The sequence below is a fragment of the Macrotis lagotis genome, chromosome 1, assembly GCF_037893015.1.
Source record: "Macrotis lagotis isolate mMagLag1 chromosome 1, bilby.v1.9.chrom.fasta, whole genome shotgun sequence".
NCBI lineage: Eukaryota > Metazoa > Chordata > Mammalia > Peramelemorphia > Peramelidae > Macrotis > Macrotis lagotis.
The window spans coordinates 709,797,485-709,815,557 of NC_133658.1; the positions used below are offsets into that span (position 1 = coordinate 709,797,485).

The 18,073-nt window shown below is 36.3% G+C and overlaps 1 protein-coding gene across 6 annotated transcripts in view; it reads left to right on the plus strand.

The window, feature by feature from the left end:
* CYTIP (cytohesin 1 interacting protein) overlaps positions 1-18,073 on the plus strand; it is a 91,880-nt gene that overhangs the window by 56,711 nt on the left and 17,096 nt on the right. For all 6 annotated transcript variants that reach the window (XM_074215946.1, XM_074215950.1, XM_074215948.1 and 3 more), the window contains 4 exons: positions 9,085-9,134; positions 9,361-9,415; positions 14,619-14,715; positions 15,151-15,244. In XM_074215946.1, the coding sequence (XP_074072047.1) occupies positions 9,085-9,134; positions 9,361-9,415; positions 14,619-14,715; positions 15,151-15,244 (296 nt within the window). The remainder of the gene's footprint in view (positions 1-9,084; positions 9,135-9,360; positions 9,416-14,618; positions 14,716-15,150; positions 15,245-18,073) is intronic.

An 18,073-nucleotide genomic window follows, 5' to 3' on the forward strand; every position in this document is an offset into this window, starting at 1 on the left:
CTGAGCTATGGGTCACTAAATTATACATAAAGAACCTTGCTGGCCTCATAGAAAAATCACATATCAGCATTAGGTTCTATCGTTTTTATTCGTTTTATATATATTTATATGATATATTTATATGATATACTTATATATTTTATATTATATACCACATATTTATATCATATATATTTTTATTTTGTTAAATATTTCCCAATTACATTTTAATATAGTTGAAGACACTGGGGCAGTATGTTTGACACCTCTGATGTAGGACAAGACTGATTGCCTTACCCCTAGTTGTAATTCTACTATAGAGTTGTGTACCATAGTGATGCTTACCCATAATGTGTAATTTAGGATAACAGGTTAAGAGTATCATTTGATACATGGCAAGTAGACCCTGTCCTTTCTTCTGACTTTGATATAAGGGGTAAGAACTCTCGTAATTTATTCCTCTTTCATTTTTCATCACTCTATCAAGCTTGCATATTCTCTCTTCTCTTTAGCCAGTTGTTTAATTAATATGATTTTTAAATGGCCTTTCATTTCATCATTATAGGATCAGCACTTCCTCAAACAATGTCAACCAGCATTTTCTTAGCACTATATAATCTTGGGGAACTGTCTGAGAGAATGAAAAGTTAAACGACTTGCCCAAGGTCACAAGATCAGAATGTGTCAGAGGACCAGAACCTATGTTTTCATGATTATGTGGCTGGTTCTTTCCATGACATTTTTATTTTGGGGCAGAGAATATGCATACATGTATTTACAATCTTAATACCAAATATGGACACTCACATATAAACCTCCATTTCTACTCCTTCATCCTGCGGTGCTTCTCCTTCTTTCATCCTTTCCTAAATTGTAAGACCTCTCAACATTTAAGCTCATACTTCCAATATATCTTTCTGGAAGAAATATTTTTTGTGTTGTGGTTAGGAAGTACTTAGAACAACCCTGTTTCTATGGTACTTCTTCATCCTTGAAAGACAAGGGACATAGAAATTTAATCTCTGTAAACATTTCAGAACCTCACAACAGACTCATTTGACCAAAAAAATAAAACCCACAAAAGAATATGCTAATATTCATGTTTCTCTAGCTTATTACTAGAGGCCGATCCCTAGTTTGGCAGGAACTCTGATTTCAGGCAGCAGGATCCCTGGTTGGCTACCAAAAAGACAGGTGTTTCTCTGCCCACTTTGTTATTTTCAACATTTTTGTGTCTGACATCAGCAATTCATACTTCTTGTTAGTATTGGCTTCCGTTTCTGTAAAACTGTAGCTGGCCAGCCCACAGTTTTGTTTTTTTTTTAAAAGATAAATCTTCAGAATCTTTTGGATGTTTGTCTTTAGAATTCTTTAAAAATAGATTTCATATGTATATGTGTGGTGTGTGTGTGTGTGTATATGTGTATACAAGGCTACCTGTGGTTGTAGGAGGTGTCAGACAGACATCATGGTCTGTGCAGTTGGTATTTTACTCCTACTCTCAAATAGTTTTGGAAAGCACTTCAGTTCTTTCTTTGGAAGATCTTTTTAGGAGATGGAAGAAAAGGGTAGTCTTCAGATACGTGAACACTCCAAAGGGGGTCATAGAGTGCATAAATCTTAGGGTAATGCTTTGTAGTCTTGAATTGGTCTTCACTGAGCACTCACATTAAAACACTGGGTTTGGAGTCAGAAGGACTAGGTTTGAATCTCATCCAGTCCATCCTCTCTGGAAACTCAGAGGGTCTCTTGTCCTCCCAGATTATTTCTCTTCTGAAGAAAAGCTAAGCCATCTTTTACCTAAGTTCTCAGCTAGCCTTTGATTATTGAGGTGGCTTTGCCTCAGATAAATTGGGACCTGGAAAAGCTTTAAAAGACCATGGTCTCTCTCTTCATTCAGGGCCATTGTCTCTTTTCTTGAGCTGTGTGTTGTCATGGGACTCCTATTACTTTGGGGAAGAGAGAGAGGGAGGTTGATGACTGCACAGCTCTGGCTCACTTAAATCAAATTTCATTTGATGTCATGGTCCTCTCTGAGAACAAAGGCCGAACAACATTCCTCCTCCCTATCCTCCTTTAACTCTATGATCTGGTCAGTCATTTCCCTCTTAGGACCTTGGTTTCCTTATCAGTAAAATGAGGTTAGATTGGACTAGATAATCTCTAAGGTTGTTTCCAAGTCTGAAATTTATGATCTTATGAGTCACTAGTACCAGGAATATAAATTGGAAGTTGCCATATTTCAAATTGTGCAAACTCTACTATTTTGCTTCAAGGGTAATTTTGACTAAAGAACCATAGATATTCTGATTATTTTTGGTTACATTTTTTTTATTCTGGCAATTATTACAAAGGTAACTTGCTAGAAAAGGTTCTAAGAACTTGAGTGTTGGGATGTGGTCATTGTTTTCTATTTATTAACTATCTCCAATGTACTAAAGCACCATGACCACCATCTTATGGGATGTTCTCTGTCTTCTATATGCTTTTATTCTGAGGCAATGATACACATTACCCAGAGCAACTTATTATCTTATTCTTTGTTGGTTTCCAGGTGTGTCCTACTCTGCTCCTGTGGGATTTTCTTGGCAAAGATATTGGAGTGGTTTTCTATTTCCTTTTCCAGTCATTTTATAGATGAGGAAATTGAGATAGATAGGGTTAAGTAATTTACCCAGGGTCATTCAACTAGTTAAGTGTTTGAAACTGGATTTAAATTCGGGTTTTCCTGATTTCAGGCCCAGCACTCTATCCATTACCCCACCCAGCTGCCCCAAAATGCAAGAACATCTTTTGTCAATTTTATGATTTGTTTGAGGAGAAACCCCAAGTTAATTCATCTCCAAAAAAAAGGGAATTAGCCCTTTTCATTCAGTGCCATGGAAAGCCTGAGCTTATGCACCTAATTTTGCTGAAACTAAAATAGTTGAGATGAGATTAGACATTCTTATGAAATTGCTTTGCCCAAGTTCTCCTCTTGGTTGCCAATTAGAAAAAAAATCAGTTCTGCTGCACTATTTTTGTGGGGTGTTCTTGCCTTTGGCTAGGTCTCAAGTTTATCTCTTGCTCCAGGTTTTGAAGTACATTGAAAGAAAAAACACAATACTGTGAATGCTAGTGAAGGTGTCTGTGTGTTTGTGTGGAAAAGTGGTAAAGAAAATAAAGAATTTAACTTCAATTGTTCATTTTTAGAACTAAATATACACCTGTGAATAATGGCCCCCAAACACTTTCTTGAAATGAATGTGCAGAGTGAGCTACAGGAAGCAACACTCTCTTGTTACTGGGCAGCAGAAGTAGATGTTGGAAAGAGGTCTAAACTTCTTTGTAGTATTAGCTACCTTTTTTTACATTTTTTTTAGACATGTTCACAATGAGAGATTCCATCCACCTTTTGCCAGTCTATCTGTTCAGAAGCCTTTATTGAATACTTCCCCTGTGCCAGACATCTTCTGTGAGCTTGTAGGGAAGGTGTATGGATTCAGGAATGCAGACTCCAGGGAGCTGCCACAGAGCTGCAGGTTCCAGGCCCCTCCGGGGGCTGGGAAGGGGAGGCTTTGTAAATGCTTTATCTAAGAATAAGATCCCTGTGTGGTGGGGAGCTGAGCGATCAGGGAGTGACTGTCTAGGAGTGCTAAGGGTTAAGATCGGACCAGGCTTCTTGCCGTTGAGTTGCGCTGCAGCCCTGCCAAGCTGCTAAGCCTGGATTTCTCATATTAGATAATGTGTAATAAAAGACAGCTGTTGCCAGCATATGCCGTGCTTCACACACCAGCTTCTCATTCATGATTTTTGGTGCCATCACAACCACACTGAAAGATGGCTGAGATGGACAGTCAGGCTGGAACCCCGAGGGGCACTACTAGCTCCTGGGAAAGGCCTCAGGCCTTGTTATGGGGTCAGCTTCTCCTCCTTCCCTTTTAGCAGATTATTTAATAAGGAGAGCTCACGTGAATCTGTGGAGCAGTGCCAACCATACATACACTGTTAAAATCTGACAGGTTAAAGAAAAAAAGGTGGGTTTCATGTCAGGGCATGCTGCATGTCAGAATTGTTGATGGTGTCAAACTGCGAACACTTTGATTTAAATGTTAAGTGGTTAAAATGTTCTCATTGCTAATCTAAGTAGGAACTAATTTAGAATTTGACACAGGTTGACTTTCCTTTGCAAATCTTTTAACCCAGATCAATCCATCAATGGATACTTATTGATATTTAGCATTGTCAACTCTTCACCTAGCTTTGGGCTTGGTTCAAGGTTAGTTACCACAGGAAGGGTTATTTTGAAAGACTGTGAAATCCGCCTTCCTAGATATGGGTTAGAACTAAATAGTGACTTGTTTCCTAGAATCAAAAATTTCATGCTGTAATCAGCTAGAATGATTTTCACTGAACACAGGGGATGGACCAGATGACTTATGGAAGTTCCCTCCACCTCTTGTGGTTCTCTTCTTAATGAGGAAGGTGCCAGTGCTGCAAAGGCATCAGCCTGGTTCTCAGAATCTTTGAATTGAATAGGACCTGTGCAGTCATCCGGCCAATGCATGAATATCTTCTTCATCCATCTGCTTGAAAACTCCAGTGATGCTGCTCTCACCAATTCATGATGGAGTTCATTCTATTGTTACCCAGCTGCAATTGTCAAGAACTTAGGGATAGGGTATTATTCAGTTTGTCTGACCAAGGTAATCAGACATTGGAGAGGTAGCGTGTGGACGGAGAGGCATGGGATTTAAAGTCATAGGGGAAATACTTGATTTCAACCCTGCCTCTTAAATTGTTTTTGTGATCTTGGGAAAGTGACTTAACTTCCCTAGGCCTCAACTTCCTCATTTTTAAAATGAGGTGGTTGGACTTAATGATCCCAAACATTTCTTCTAGAATTAAATCTAAGAGCTTATTAATTTTTAATGTGATTGGTTACAATGGAAAACATTTTCTCTAGTTCTTCCTTGGAAACCATTATTACAGTGATATAAATTACAGAAAATGCTGTTTACACATTTATGAGAAAAGGAAGAAAATTCCCTTTTGGGCATGATTTCCGTCCCCAATTTTGTCTCTGTTGTGGAGCAGATGTTAAATATAAGTTCCATCTTTCATACCAACCCTGTCCTCCCTACTTTAAATTGTTTGAATATGATCCTGACATGCTATTTGGTTGATATTAAAAGATTTTATTTTATTCAGAATTAAGAGGGAGAAGCAAAAATTTGGGAGACCTAGAAGTGACCTTTACCTTCTCAGCATGGAGATGGCAGTGACTACATGGTAGAGCAATTGAGGAGACTTAGGAATAGCAAGACTATATCAAGATACTGTTTCATTCATCCATTCATTCCTTCCACAAATAGTTTTTATTATTTTTATTATTTTATTTTATTTTTTTATATTTATTTTAATTTTTAATTATTTTATTTATTATTTTTATATTTATTTTATTATTGTTCTTTGACGTAAAGAACAGTAGGTAGCAATGATTGTAATATTTGTCTGCTGACTCTGGTGACCTGTTTAATATTTACTGATTAAATGTGATCTGAGCCTGAAATTTCGTTCATATAGGGAACTAGGTCTTGTAGAAACTCCCTTCAGCAATGTGAATATGCAGATGGATAGAAGGTTGACCTTGACTTGTTTATATTAAAGATAAGTTGTTTTCCTTCTATGGCATCTGGACTCTCTCTGCTATGTTTCCCTTTCTCCAACATTCCATCATTCAAATTCTGGCTTTGACCTAAAGTCAGGAGAGGGCCCCTCCCCCACCCAGAGATAGACTACATTCATAACTTACTCCAAGGCCTATTGAATGTCCTAGACCTCAAGGTTCATAGTCTAGAGAGTCCCACACATTTAAGCTTTCTTAGATCACCCTTCAGCACTTGAAACAAGCTTGCATTGAAGATTGGTGAGAGAGAAAAATGAAATGCTCAAATGTCAGATCTGGGGGAGAATAAGATACCGACTTTCCATTGCATTAACTTGATTGACTGGGTGCCAAATCATGGATATTAGGCCAGACAGGAAACCTTACTGGAATGAAAGCATTTGGTCTTGGAAATTCCAAAGTCCTAGAAATATTGCTTCCAGCTTTGGTGACAGGCTGTTCCTTCCAAAGAACAGACTGCCCGAGTGAGAAGGTTATTGGCACTGTTGTTGGGAGTCACACACGTCATGTATATTCCATTTGTGCAGGCTTTCAGGGAAGGATCTCATTATTATCATGCCAATAAGCTCCTGTCATACTCTTTCCTTTTCCTTCTCTTCCATTTTGAGTTTTCTAAACCCTGTTTAATTCCCTGCTGGATGACCTACATATTGACCTTCAGATGTTTCATGCACTCAGTTGGCTCTTTGTAGTGAGAATTATTATATAGATTGTATTTTAGTAGGAGTATTAATTTCAGTGTTGGGCCCCTTTTTTGTAATACATTATCAAAACCAGATCCCCAAGAGATAGAGACCTGGTTATCCTCTCCTGAATTTGCAAGCAGGATCTGCCTGTCTGGGGCCATGGTTGCCTGTGTTCCAAGAGCAGATGTCTTTGTGCTGTTGGGATATAGACTTTTCTTTGACACTTAACCAAGACTGTATTCAATTAAATACTCTAGTATTCCTTTCTCTTTCTTTTTCTTTCTGTCTTTCTGTCTTTCTTTCTTTCTTTCTTTCTTTCTTTCTTTCTTTCTTTCTTTCTTTCTTTCTTTCTTTCTTTCTTTCCTTCCTTCCTTCCTTCCTTCCTTCTTTCTCTTTCTTTCTTTCTTTCTTTCTTTCTTTCTTTCTTTCTTTCTTTCTTTCTTTCTTTCTTTCTTTCTTCAAGGCAATGGGGTTAAGTGACTTGCCCAAGGCCAAACAGCTAGGTAATTATCAAGTGTCTAAGGTCGTATTTGAAGTAAGGTCCTCCTGACTCCAGGGCTGGTGCTCTATACACTGTGCCATCCAACCACCCTTACTGTGGACATGCATGCCAGTTGTAAAATATATTCAATTAAAACTGCTTCAAAATGACCATAAGAGAGAGCTGAGGCCAGAGCCAATATAGTCTACGTGTGAATCAATAGATAGCATTTATTTTGCTCTTTAAAATTTGTGAAGGGCTTACATGACAACCATGTCTTTAAGATGAAGAAAATGAGTCTGAGAGAAGTTAAATGACTTGCCCAGAAACACACAGCTAATATATGTCTAATGCAAGGTTTGAACTCAAGATTTCCTGTCTCCTAGTAGGGCACCTTCATTTGCCTAAGCCATTATGAGGGTTAAGCTTTTCTCTTTCTGAATAAATGAGGCAAGAAGATATATGTTCAGCTCTAGTTCAGGATAAGGCTTGACCTGTAAGTGCATTGTCAACTACGATATGATTGGGCAGAAATGTTGGAGGTTGGGGAACTTCCCACACATAGAGTTCCCAACACTAGTGGAAAATCACAAATCTTTTGTGTATACAGGCATATTGTATAAATATAAGAGCAGAGAGGTAGCAGTGCTGTCAGTGCAGGCACATTCAAATAGAACAGCACATTGACTTAGAAAACTACAAATTAACATTGGCAATGCCATATTGCATTTTTTATTTCTTTTGTTAAATATTTCTCCAGTACATTTTAATCTGATTTGGGCTGCACACAGGCAAGAGTTATATGGGTACATTCTGTCAGCAGACTGTGAGTTTGACAACTCTTAGGAGTTAGGAAGGCCAGTGATCAATCTGAGACTGACATTTCTACTGGCTGTGTGGCCCTGGGTAGGGCTTATGAAGGCTTTCCCTGTTTAGGCTTATCTCCTAAATCACCAGTGGGTCATGATCTCCTTTGGGAGAAGATAGAGGGAAACCTCATATCTGGGGCTCACAAATGAAATCATTAATCTTTTGTGTATCCACTTATATATTGTGTTGTTTTTCAGTTGTTTCATTCATATCCTACTCTTCATGACCCCATTTAGGGTTTTCTTAGCAAAGATACTGGAATGGCTTACCATTTCCTTCTCCAGCTTATCTACAGATGAGGAAACTGAGGCAAATAGATTAAGTGACTTGCCCAGGGTCACCTAGCTAATAAATGTCTGAGGGTAGGTTTGAACTCAGAAAGATGAATCTTCCTGCCTCCAGGCCTGGCAATTTATCATTTGCAGCATGTAGCTGTACATGCACATTTATATGTATGTATATATATATATATAGTGATAGAATATATTATGCTATAATTGACATAATATGCAATATACACACATTAAAAGCAGATGATAGAAGAGAAGATAGAGTGCCTGGTTTGGAGTCAGGAAGACCTAAATTCAAATCTACCCTCCTATACTAGCTGTGTGACCCTGGCAAGTTGCTTAACTCCTTGCCTCATTTCACTCAATTATAAAATGGGGGATCATCAGGTATAATATAAATGTCTATTTTTTCTTTCCTCTGTACCTTTGTATTATGTGTGTGTGTGTGTATATATATATATATATATATATATATATATATATATAATTACATATTGAATACATATCAAATCTTGTGGTAGGCAAATGATTTCTTTTGATCCTCATCATCTTCATCTTCACCATCCCATCTTCCTCCACTTCACCCTCATTCCCAAAAAGTCCCTATTAAGCACATAGGCTCTATGGACAAGATTGCTAGTGAGGACAGAATGAAGTTTGTTGACATTTTGATTTTTATGTTGTTCTATAGGTGTGTGTGTGTGTTTTTTTTTTTGAATGTGACTGATGACTAGAAATTGTTGGGATCACCTTTCAGAGGCTGTTTTTAAAAATAGATTGTACATGAAATTCTTTTTGGAGCCTTAGGAATTTTGTCATGTTAATTATCATTCCAGAGGATAAAGGTATTATGGAAGCCTTAATGTTGTGCTATGAGATGAATACTTGAGCCTGTTTCCTGTTACCAAAATAAGATCCTTCTGGTCTGTTCTTCCTTTCAATAAAGAACTGAATGAACTGCCTTTCAGAGATGAATGACTTCAGGGACTGAGCAAAGCAAAAGTTATAGAATTAGCTCCTTGATGATCTCAAATGTTTTATAAACTAAGGACTGTTTTTTTATAGACTTAAAAATTGACATCTTTTTTACTTTCTTCTTCCTGTTTTCAGAATGCTTTGATCAGATCAAGTTCTTTGGGTGACTTCTCCTGGCCACAGAGGTAAAAAAAATAGGGAAAAAATGTTCATTTGTTTTTTGCCAACATACTATATTTAAGGACTCAACTCTCAGTATTGTTAAAAATACGCAAGTGTACATGCATATACACATGCACATAATCACTGGAATTGGTGTTAGTTTGTTCTTAATCTTAACAGTTCTCCTTAATCGTAATTTTGTGTTCAAATATGATGTTTTGATCTCCATATGCAGTGTTTTCATTACAGAAGGCTGGTTACTGTGGAAAAGCAGGATAATGGAACATTTGGATTTGAAATTCAGGTAGGCAGTTTAAAAATTTTCTAGACATTTCAGTAAGAAAATGTGTCAGGTGATGTCATGGTTAGTTCCTCTCAAATAATGTTGTGATGGGAACTGGAGAATGAGGAAACTGGTCTTGGATAAGAGGGTGGCATTTGGATTAGGTTTGGGGTGGGTAAGAAAGGGAAGACCAAGGCGGGACAGGCTGCAACTGAAGTTTCAAGATTTGAGAGCTGCTCTTTACCTTAAATCTTTATCTTAATCTTGTGCAGCTAGTGGCACAGTGGATAGAATGCTGGGTCTGGAGATCAGGAGACACATCTTCCTGAGTTCAAATCTAGCCTCAGACACTTACTAGTTGCGTGATCCTGAGCAAGTCATTTTATCCTGTTGACCTCAGTTCCTCTGTAAAATGAGTTGGAAAATGGCAAATCTACTCAAGTGTCTTTGTCAAGAAAAACACTAAATGGGATCACAAAGTGATAAGACTGAAAACATTAGCTTATTATTCAAGGAACCTGAACGTCTTCTGATGAAGGAAGGCAGAGATCATTCAGGTTCCTTGGATGATAACTGGAGAAATAAATCATAGCTTTAGAATTAGATGTAATGTTAGAGGTCACCTTCATTTAACAAATGAGGAAACTGAGGCTTAGAAAGATTAAGTCCAGGACTCTGCTGATACCAGTTCTAAAACTGGCTTGTAAGAATTTATGCTTAAAGTTTAATTGTGAGCATTTACACCTCAGGAAAAAAAAAGCAATTGCTACAGATCAAGGCTTGATTTATTGTTTTGTTTTGTCGGAACTTTGAAGAGTATTAATAATGTAGATTACATTTAAGTATTGCACCTATTTCTCCCCTATCCCTTTCCAGTCCATTTATTAAACATTTACCAGCACACCCCTATTTGAATTTATAAACTTGAACATGGCAACAGTGCAGTGGAAAACTTAGGGAATGTGGCCATCACTGGAGGGCTGGAGGTTAATAATAATAATGACAATGATAATAATAATAATAATAAAGGACTGATATTTACATAACACTTTAAAGTCACCTTATTGAAACCTCAAAACAGTCTTGGTTAAGTGATTTGCTCAGACTCACACAGGAAATTCAAATCAGCATCATGATTTGGATTCAATTTCTTGGTTTCCAAATCAGAGTCTCTGTCCTATATGTTAGTCTCCTATTTCTGACTAGGAATTGTCTCACACTCTCTTATCCATACCCTGTTTTCCAATTGAAGAAACTGATGTGCAGGGAAGCTAAGTGACTGGCTCATGGTCAAAAAAGGTAACAGCTAGGATTTGAACCCAGTTCTTTTTCCTCTAAGAGATATTGTACAGATATGCTAGTAAGAAACTCAATGATAGGTGACATTGTTTTAATTATTTCCATTTTGATGATTTTTAGTGAAGCATATAAGGTAGAAAATGCCAAAGACAAATCTGATCATAATGAATATACTTAAATTTAAATTATGAAAAAGGTTTTTGACGCTTCTAGAGGAAGCCTTTTTACCTCTACTCCTGGAAGCTGTTCTTTCCTTCTTGAAATTACATTGTATTACTTGATAATGACTTAATGGTGTACATCCTGTATTCCTCCTGTAGAATGTCAACTTTAGGACAGGAACCATATTGTTTTTGAATGCTATGCATCATCCCATTCATAATAGACTCAGAGTAAATGTTTGTTGACTGGATTGAATAGATACACACTATGAGTACAAACATAAATGACTAAGCTATAGGGAATTTATCTAATTTTATAGGTGATGGAGGAAACATCTAGATTTTTTTTCTATCTAGTGTTTTTTCTATCTAGTGATATTTCCTATCCATAACTTGCTTGCTGAATGACCACTGAGGTTCAGAAAGATCAAGCCCAGGACTAATAGCAACTCTAACTGGCTTGTAATAATTTATGCTTAAAGTTTAATTTTGAGCATTTACTTAATGTGAGAAAAATGAATTGAATCCACTGACATTTAATATTGTTGAATGTTTCAGATTATATTTTTTTACTGACTGTTGAATTTCACTGAGATACGCTTAATTTGATCATAGATTAATCTAGTTTCTGAATGAGATTTTTTGCACGTGGTGCCTAGATTACCTGAGACAGTATAAAATGCTAGAAAGAACATCAATGTGGGAGCTGGAGAACCTGGATTAGAATACCTTTACTGCCTTTTCCCACCTTTGTGATTTTAACAAATCACTCAGCCTCTCTGTGTCTCAGTTTCCTTACCTGGATTAGGTGACTTCTGAGTTTCTTTCTATCCCAGATCTATGATTCTTCAATTTTCATTACACATTTTTCCTTTAGAAAGAGTGACCTGTCCTTTTCACTGGCATTAGAAAGTCCTTATTCTTAGAATAAGGAAATGCACTTACAAGAACACCATTTTCTTGTATTAAAAAATAGAGAAATGATCTCAATTTAACTGCAATGAATAAGTCTAAAGAGGAAGAATTAAGCCAGGTAGTGGAAGAAGGTCTATTGGATACCCTCATGTCACCTTTGCTTTAAATTAGTGCAATCCAGACTTGTTTGAATTGTGATTCTGCCACCTGTCTTGAGGACATGATACATCCATACAATTGATAAATTTCTTATTTTGCTGCATAGATACTATAGTTTTTGTTGTCTTTTTGGAGTGTGAAATATCAACTGACTTGTGACATCATCTACAGAATCATGGTAAATAAGAAGCCTTCTTAAAGGAAATAGTGCCCTATTTCCTGTGCATAGGTCCTTTCTACAATGAATATCAATTGTGTATGTATGCATGTGTGTGTGTGTGTGTGTGTGTGTGTATATATATATATATATATATATATATATACATATGTGTCTGCACACATATATATCAATATGTAAAACTTTTATCAGTTTATCACAGAGGGGGAACAGAGATCATTTAGCCCAAATGCCTCAAAATTTTTTCCAAGGTCACTGAGATATAAAGTTCTAGCAGAACTTTGTGAGAAGCCATGTCTTCTGTTAGCAGATCATCTTTGTCTTCTGATAACTAAAAGGGCTGTTTATGGAAATTTTATCATCATCATCATCAGAGATTAGGATCACTTAATAATTTGTAATATGAATATTTTTTATCTATCTCAAGTAAGCCTCTGTCATTAATTCTTTAGCAAAATTCCTTGTCTCTTCCTTCAAGTAAAGTCCATACTATGTCAACCTTCAGTCTTTGCACAATTTTATTTAAGTTTGTATAATTTAGTTTAATTATTTACAGTTTAATTATTAATTCATGAATTAATTTATAGTTTATTCATTCTATTGGCCAAATGTGGAAAAAAAGATGAGGAATGATTTGCTCTTTACTTAGTTTCAAGTGGCTATTTTCGACCATTTACAAATAGGGGAGAGGAGAAAATGAACTGGCTGCCTCTGGGAAATCTTTGTAGGAGAATAAGGCCCTCCCTTCTTCACTGTGCCTCAACCTGTGCTCATAAGAGTTAGCATTACACAGTAGCTAGAGTATTGAACAAATAGCTAGGAAAACCTGGGTTAACAATACCCACTTAGGGACCAACAATGTAAATTTGGGTAAATCACTTAAGCAGTAAGTCTCAGTTTCTTCATATGTAGAATGGGAAATAATATCTGTAGTATCAATCAGCCTGGAAAGGAGGGTGGTGAAGTGGATAGAGAACTGGCTTAGACCCAGACCATTTGTGAATGCAGTATCACCCTGTATCTGGTTAGGGTGGGGTGGGGAAGTGAAATGGATTCTTTTATCTTATAAACCAGGGTTGGTGTATTGAAGCTTCTGAAGAAAGGGAATTAGGTTTAGGGTGGAGAAGTGGAAGCAGGGGAAATTAAATTATGTAATAGTCTAAGTTCTATCAGGCCTGAACAGTTTTGACATTGTAACTAATAAAGTGCAAGTTAAGTTATAGTGAAGTTCGCCTCATATAGGTTCAACTATAGAACCACTAAGGAACTCGCTGCTCTCAAATTCTGTGGTTTGAGACTTTCTAAAAAAATGCATGTCTAGATGGCACATGAGATATACTACTGCATTTGAACTCATGAAAACTGAAGTTTCAATCCTGCCTCATATTTACTAGCTGTATAATCCTAGGCCAGTCACTTAACTTTTGTGAGCCTTGGCTTCCTCATCTGTTACATGGGCATAATAAAGTACCTAGCTAGTAGGGTTAGTGAGAGAATAAAATGAGATAACAGGTAAAACATTTTGCAAATCTTAAAGTGTCATATAAATGGAAGCTGTTGCTGTAATTATTATTTGAAATGTTTGTGTTGGTTGATGATTCTTATGTTATATAACGAAAAAGAAAGGATAGGCTTTGATGAGGATCTTAGTTGTTTCTTCTAGATAGGATGTGTTTTGATATGTGCTAACTTATGATTAGGAATATTTAAACTAGTTGCTAAAATCAAACTGTTTATTTTATATCAATACAAAACTAGGCCTCATAAAACAAGAGGGTGGGGAAAAACTCATTAAGCTTATGATGTTGGGACAATGTGTTGATCCAATTTATAGTCTGTGTTTCTGCACCGAATTAAAATAATATTTTTGTCAAATTGATATAATAGGAGAAACATAACTTCTTCTAATTTAGTTCTCTGACTAATGAGTCTGTGGGTATTCCAGGCAGACATAACAAAGCTTTCAGAAATGAAGATAATTGAATCAAATACTGTGCCACTATATAAATGTGGGGTAGATCGTCATTATTTGTGGAACTCTAATTTAAAATAATCAATCTTTCCTTATTTCTCTCTGTAACTACATATTTTTATTCTAGGGTAAGAAAATCCTCAGCTAGAAATGAACATGAAGAGGATTTTTTCTTTACTTTTTGACCATAACTCTTGTTCCTTTAGCAAATAAGAAGAAATTTATTAATTAAAAATGTACTATGATGATATTTTGAGGGTCCTCTAAAGTTGGAATAACTAATCTTTTGAACTATGCAATGCATCCTTCTTTCTAAAGTTTTGAAATTTAATGAGATTGGGGCTCATTCCCTGGTAAAACAATGTACACTGATGCATAGGACAAAAGATTTTCTAAAATTGCCACTGTCCCCGGTATAATTTTTTTTGGGGAAAAAAAAAATGTGCTTTATATGCAAACTAAGAAGGGAAATTTTGGTTGTAACAAATGAATTTGAAAGTCTAATATAGTAATCCTGAGTCTTGCTTTTCATACTTACAGACCCAACTATTACAGAACCAAAATTTGGCTGAGATATACACATATATCTTTAAAGTAGACGAGGAAAGTCCAGCTTACCGTTCTGGACTACAGACTGGTAACTATCCTACTATCTCTTATCCTGATTTTTTTTTTCAGGCAGTATGTGAATAGAATACTACATTCATGTGATGTGAGGAGGGGACGGAGACTAAGGGTCTTCCTTCACCAGAATACTATCTAGCAAATATCAGAGGCAGGATTTGAAATCACTCTTCTTGACACCAAGCCCAAAACTCTGTCCTCTATCCCAATATGCCTTTATATTGCTAGAAGACTATTTTGAAGAATTTAACAAGTAATAATTTTCTGATAGCAAAGACTGATCATATGTGCCCGTCATCCATACCAAGGACTGTTGAATTGAGATGAATTTTGATTCCCTTTCATTTCTTAATTGAAAAGGAACTTTTGGTTAGGTCTGAAATACAGACTTGGGAGGCCATGCTTTTGCGTAATACTCATTTTCTCTTTTTTTCTTTGCATCTCCCAGGTGATGTCCTTGCCAATATCAATGGAGTTAACACAGAAGGTTTTACTCACAAACAAGTCGTTGAACTGATAAAATCTGCAGGAAACAGGTTAAGGTAACTATTCAGCACCTAATATAGAAAAGTTTTGTTGTTTGGTATTATTTTTGATAAAAAAGCATAAGGGGAACGGCAGTACAGTGCACGTTTTCCATTAAGTATAAATACATCCTACAATAATTCTTTATGAACATTATGGGTATCAGTGTATCTAGATTTCATTTTCATTTTAAAAGATTCTAAACACTGTAGTCTTGACACAAGTTTTTGGGGGGCTCAAAGGAATTTCTTAGATTTTTGATGGGTTAACTTGCACAGATGGTGTGCTATATTGTAAGGCTTCTTAACCTTTTTATGAGTCCTGGAGCCCTACAATAGACTGATGAAGCCTCTGGAACCCTTCCAAGAATCATGTTTTTAAATGCATAAAGTACATGGGATTGCAAAGGAATATATTATATTATATTTAAATACAGATATCAAAATATTTTAGAAATCATGAATTCTGGGTTAAAAACCCTGTTTTGCTTAAAACAATAGAACAAACAGTTCATATGAATAATTCAGGTACCTTTTCTATACCTGTGTAGAACCTTTGAAAGACAGTGTTGTGCAGTGGAGACAAAACTGGTCCCCAAACAAAAACTGTGGCTGGCAGAATGACAGAGTTAGTATTAGGAACCCAAGCCTCCTGACTCTTACTCTTGTGTTCTTTTTGTCCTAGGATCAGGAAGTCTAATTTTCCTCTCCTATGTCATAAGCAAATCATTTCTTTTCAAAAGCATATATTTTATTTGTAAGAGAAAGAAAGCAGAGGTCAGCTAAGTGGTCCAGTGGATAGAGCACTGGCCTTGGAGTGAGAATGGACCTGAATTCAAATCTGGCCTCAGACACTTAATAATTGCCTAGCTGTGTGACCTTGGCAAGTCACTCTTAACCCCATTGTCTTAAAAAATAATTTTTTTTTAAAAAAAAGAAAGCATTGCTTTTCACCAAACCACCTCCTAATGTGATATCCAGATTCTGATGTTGAGATATTGTCCTTCTTTGTTTGAAACTCAGGCCAATAAAACTTAAATAAGTCTGATTATCCCCTTTAATTTCTGTTGAGGATAAGCAACATATTCTCTTATGTGGAGTGGAGAAAATATTATTTCCCTTCATGCACTCTGTAGTAGAAAGAGCAACAATTTTAAAGTTAGAGGATCTGGATTTGAATCTCAAATCTTTAACATACTGTGACCTTGGGTAATTAATCACCTCTCTGTGACTCATTTTCCTCATTTGAAGACTGGGGAGATGGAGCTAGATGTTTTTTGAGCTCTCATCTAGTCTTTAATCCTATGACACTTGCCTTCCTTGGTAGTGCTAGTAGAAGGTTGGTGGGGAAAGTTGATTAGATAATGTACTGAGTTGCAAGCCATGGGAGGGTGTGGACAGATAGATGGCTTTGCCATTTGAAAAAAAAAGTGAGAACCATTGAACACTTTGTGATGTCATTATGCTCTGCAAAAGTCTGAGTCTCTGCAGAAGTGCCTTGATTATGCCCAAGGAAGAGCTCATTACCTAGATATCATATGAGCACCCAAAATACAATTATGATAGTTGATTAAAATTGATAACATTTACTTAAATAATGGTCTGTAAATTCAACCCTTTATAAAACCAAATCCTCTAGGAAGGAGGATGGCTTTTACTTAAAACACGAAGCAGCCTATCTTCGGACAAGAGTAAAAGTAGTTCACTTAAAGCTGTTTTGGTATATGGAACTTCTGTGTACTCCTCTAATACATGCAGATTGGCAATTCTTCTGCATTTTATAATTTTAGAGATAGGGTTTTTTAGCCTTTTTTGTCAGATTTATGAAGCCTAGAACCCCATTCTCCAAGTCTTGTTCTCATACAGTTGGAGGAAATGTTAAATTTCACTTTGAGGTTAGTGAAAATTAAGATGTAATTTTTTTCCATCCAATTTCTTGAATCTCCTGAAATCTCTTCATAGGTCTTCACGTTAAGAATTTGTCTTAGTAAGATATCTTATATCATGCTAAGAGTAATTTTCCCATGGTCCTGTAGACAGAATGCATCAGAAGACAGGGTCTGAACTTGGGTCTTTCCCATCTTCAAGCCTGCATTACTATGCTACTACATTAATTTCTTAAAGTTTATTAACTACATGATACTATAGCAATTCAGTCCTAAAGAGTTCAGAAATTTACTTCTGAAAAACATTGAATTTTACAAGATGGCAGGAAACTGTAGAAAGTACCTAGTTCATCACCTACCTCTAAATTGGTTATTGTCATTTATTTCAATTGTATCTGACTCCTCATGACCCCAATTTGGGTTTCCTTGGTAAAAATACTGGAGTGATTTGCCATTTCTTTCTCCACTTCATTTTACAGATGAGAAACTGATACAAACAGGGTTAAATGACTTGTCCAGGGTCACACCTTGATTTGAACTTAGGAAGATGAATTTTCCTGACTCTGGACCCAGCACTCTCTCCACTGTACCACTTAACTATCTCTGGACTAGAACACACCAAATCTAATTTTGAACAAATGATTATTCTGCCTTTAAACATGTCTTACAGAGAGCAATATTTTTTTTTTGTCCTCTCAGTAAGCTTTTCTACTGCATTGAGTATTACTGTCAAGATGGCTATCTTAGTACCTAGCCATTCAAATATTTCTTAGACTAGATAAGAGAAAATGTATAAGTGTTAATTATATGGAACATTTTGCTTCAGTTTCCCCCTCAAGGGTAAGATTTTTCTAGTTTCATATGAAGTTTTTATTTTTTTAAGTTTTTTTTTTGCAAGGCAATGGGGTTAAGTGGCTTGCCCAACAAGGCCACACGGCTTAGGTCATTATTAAGTGTCTGA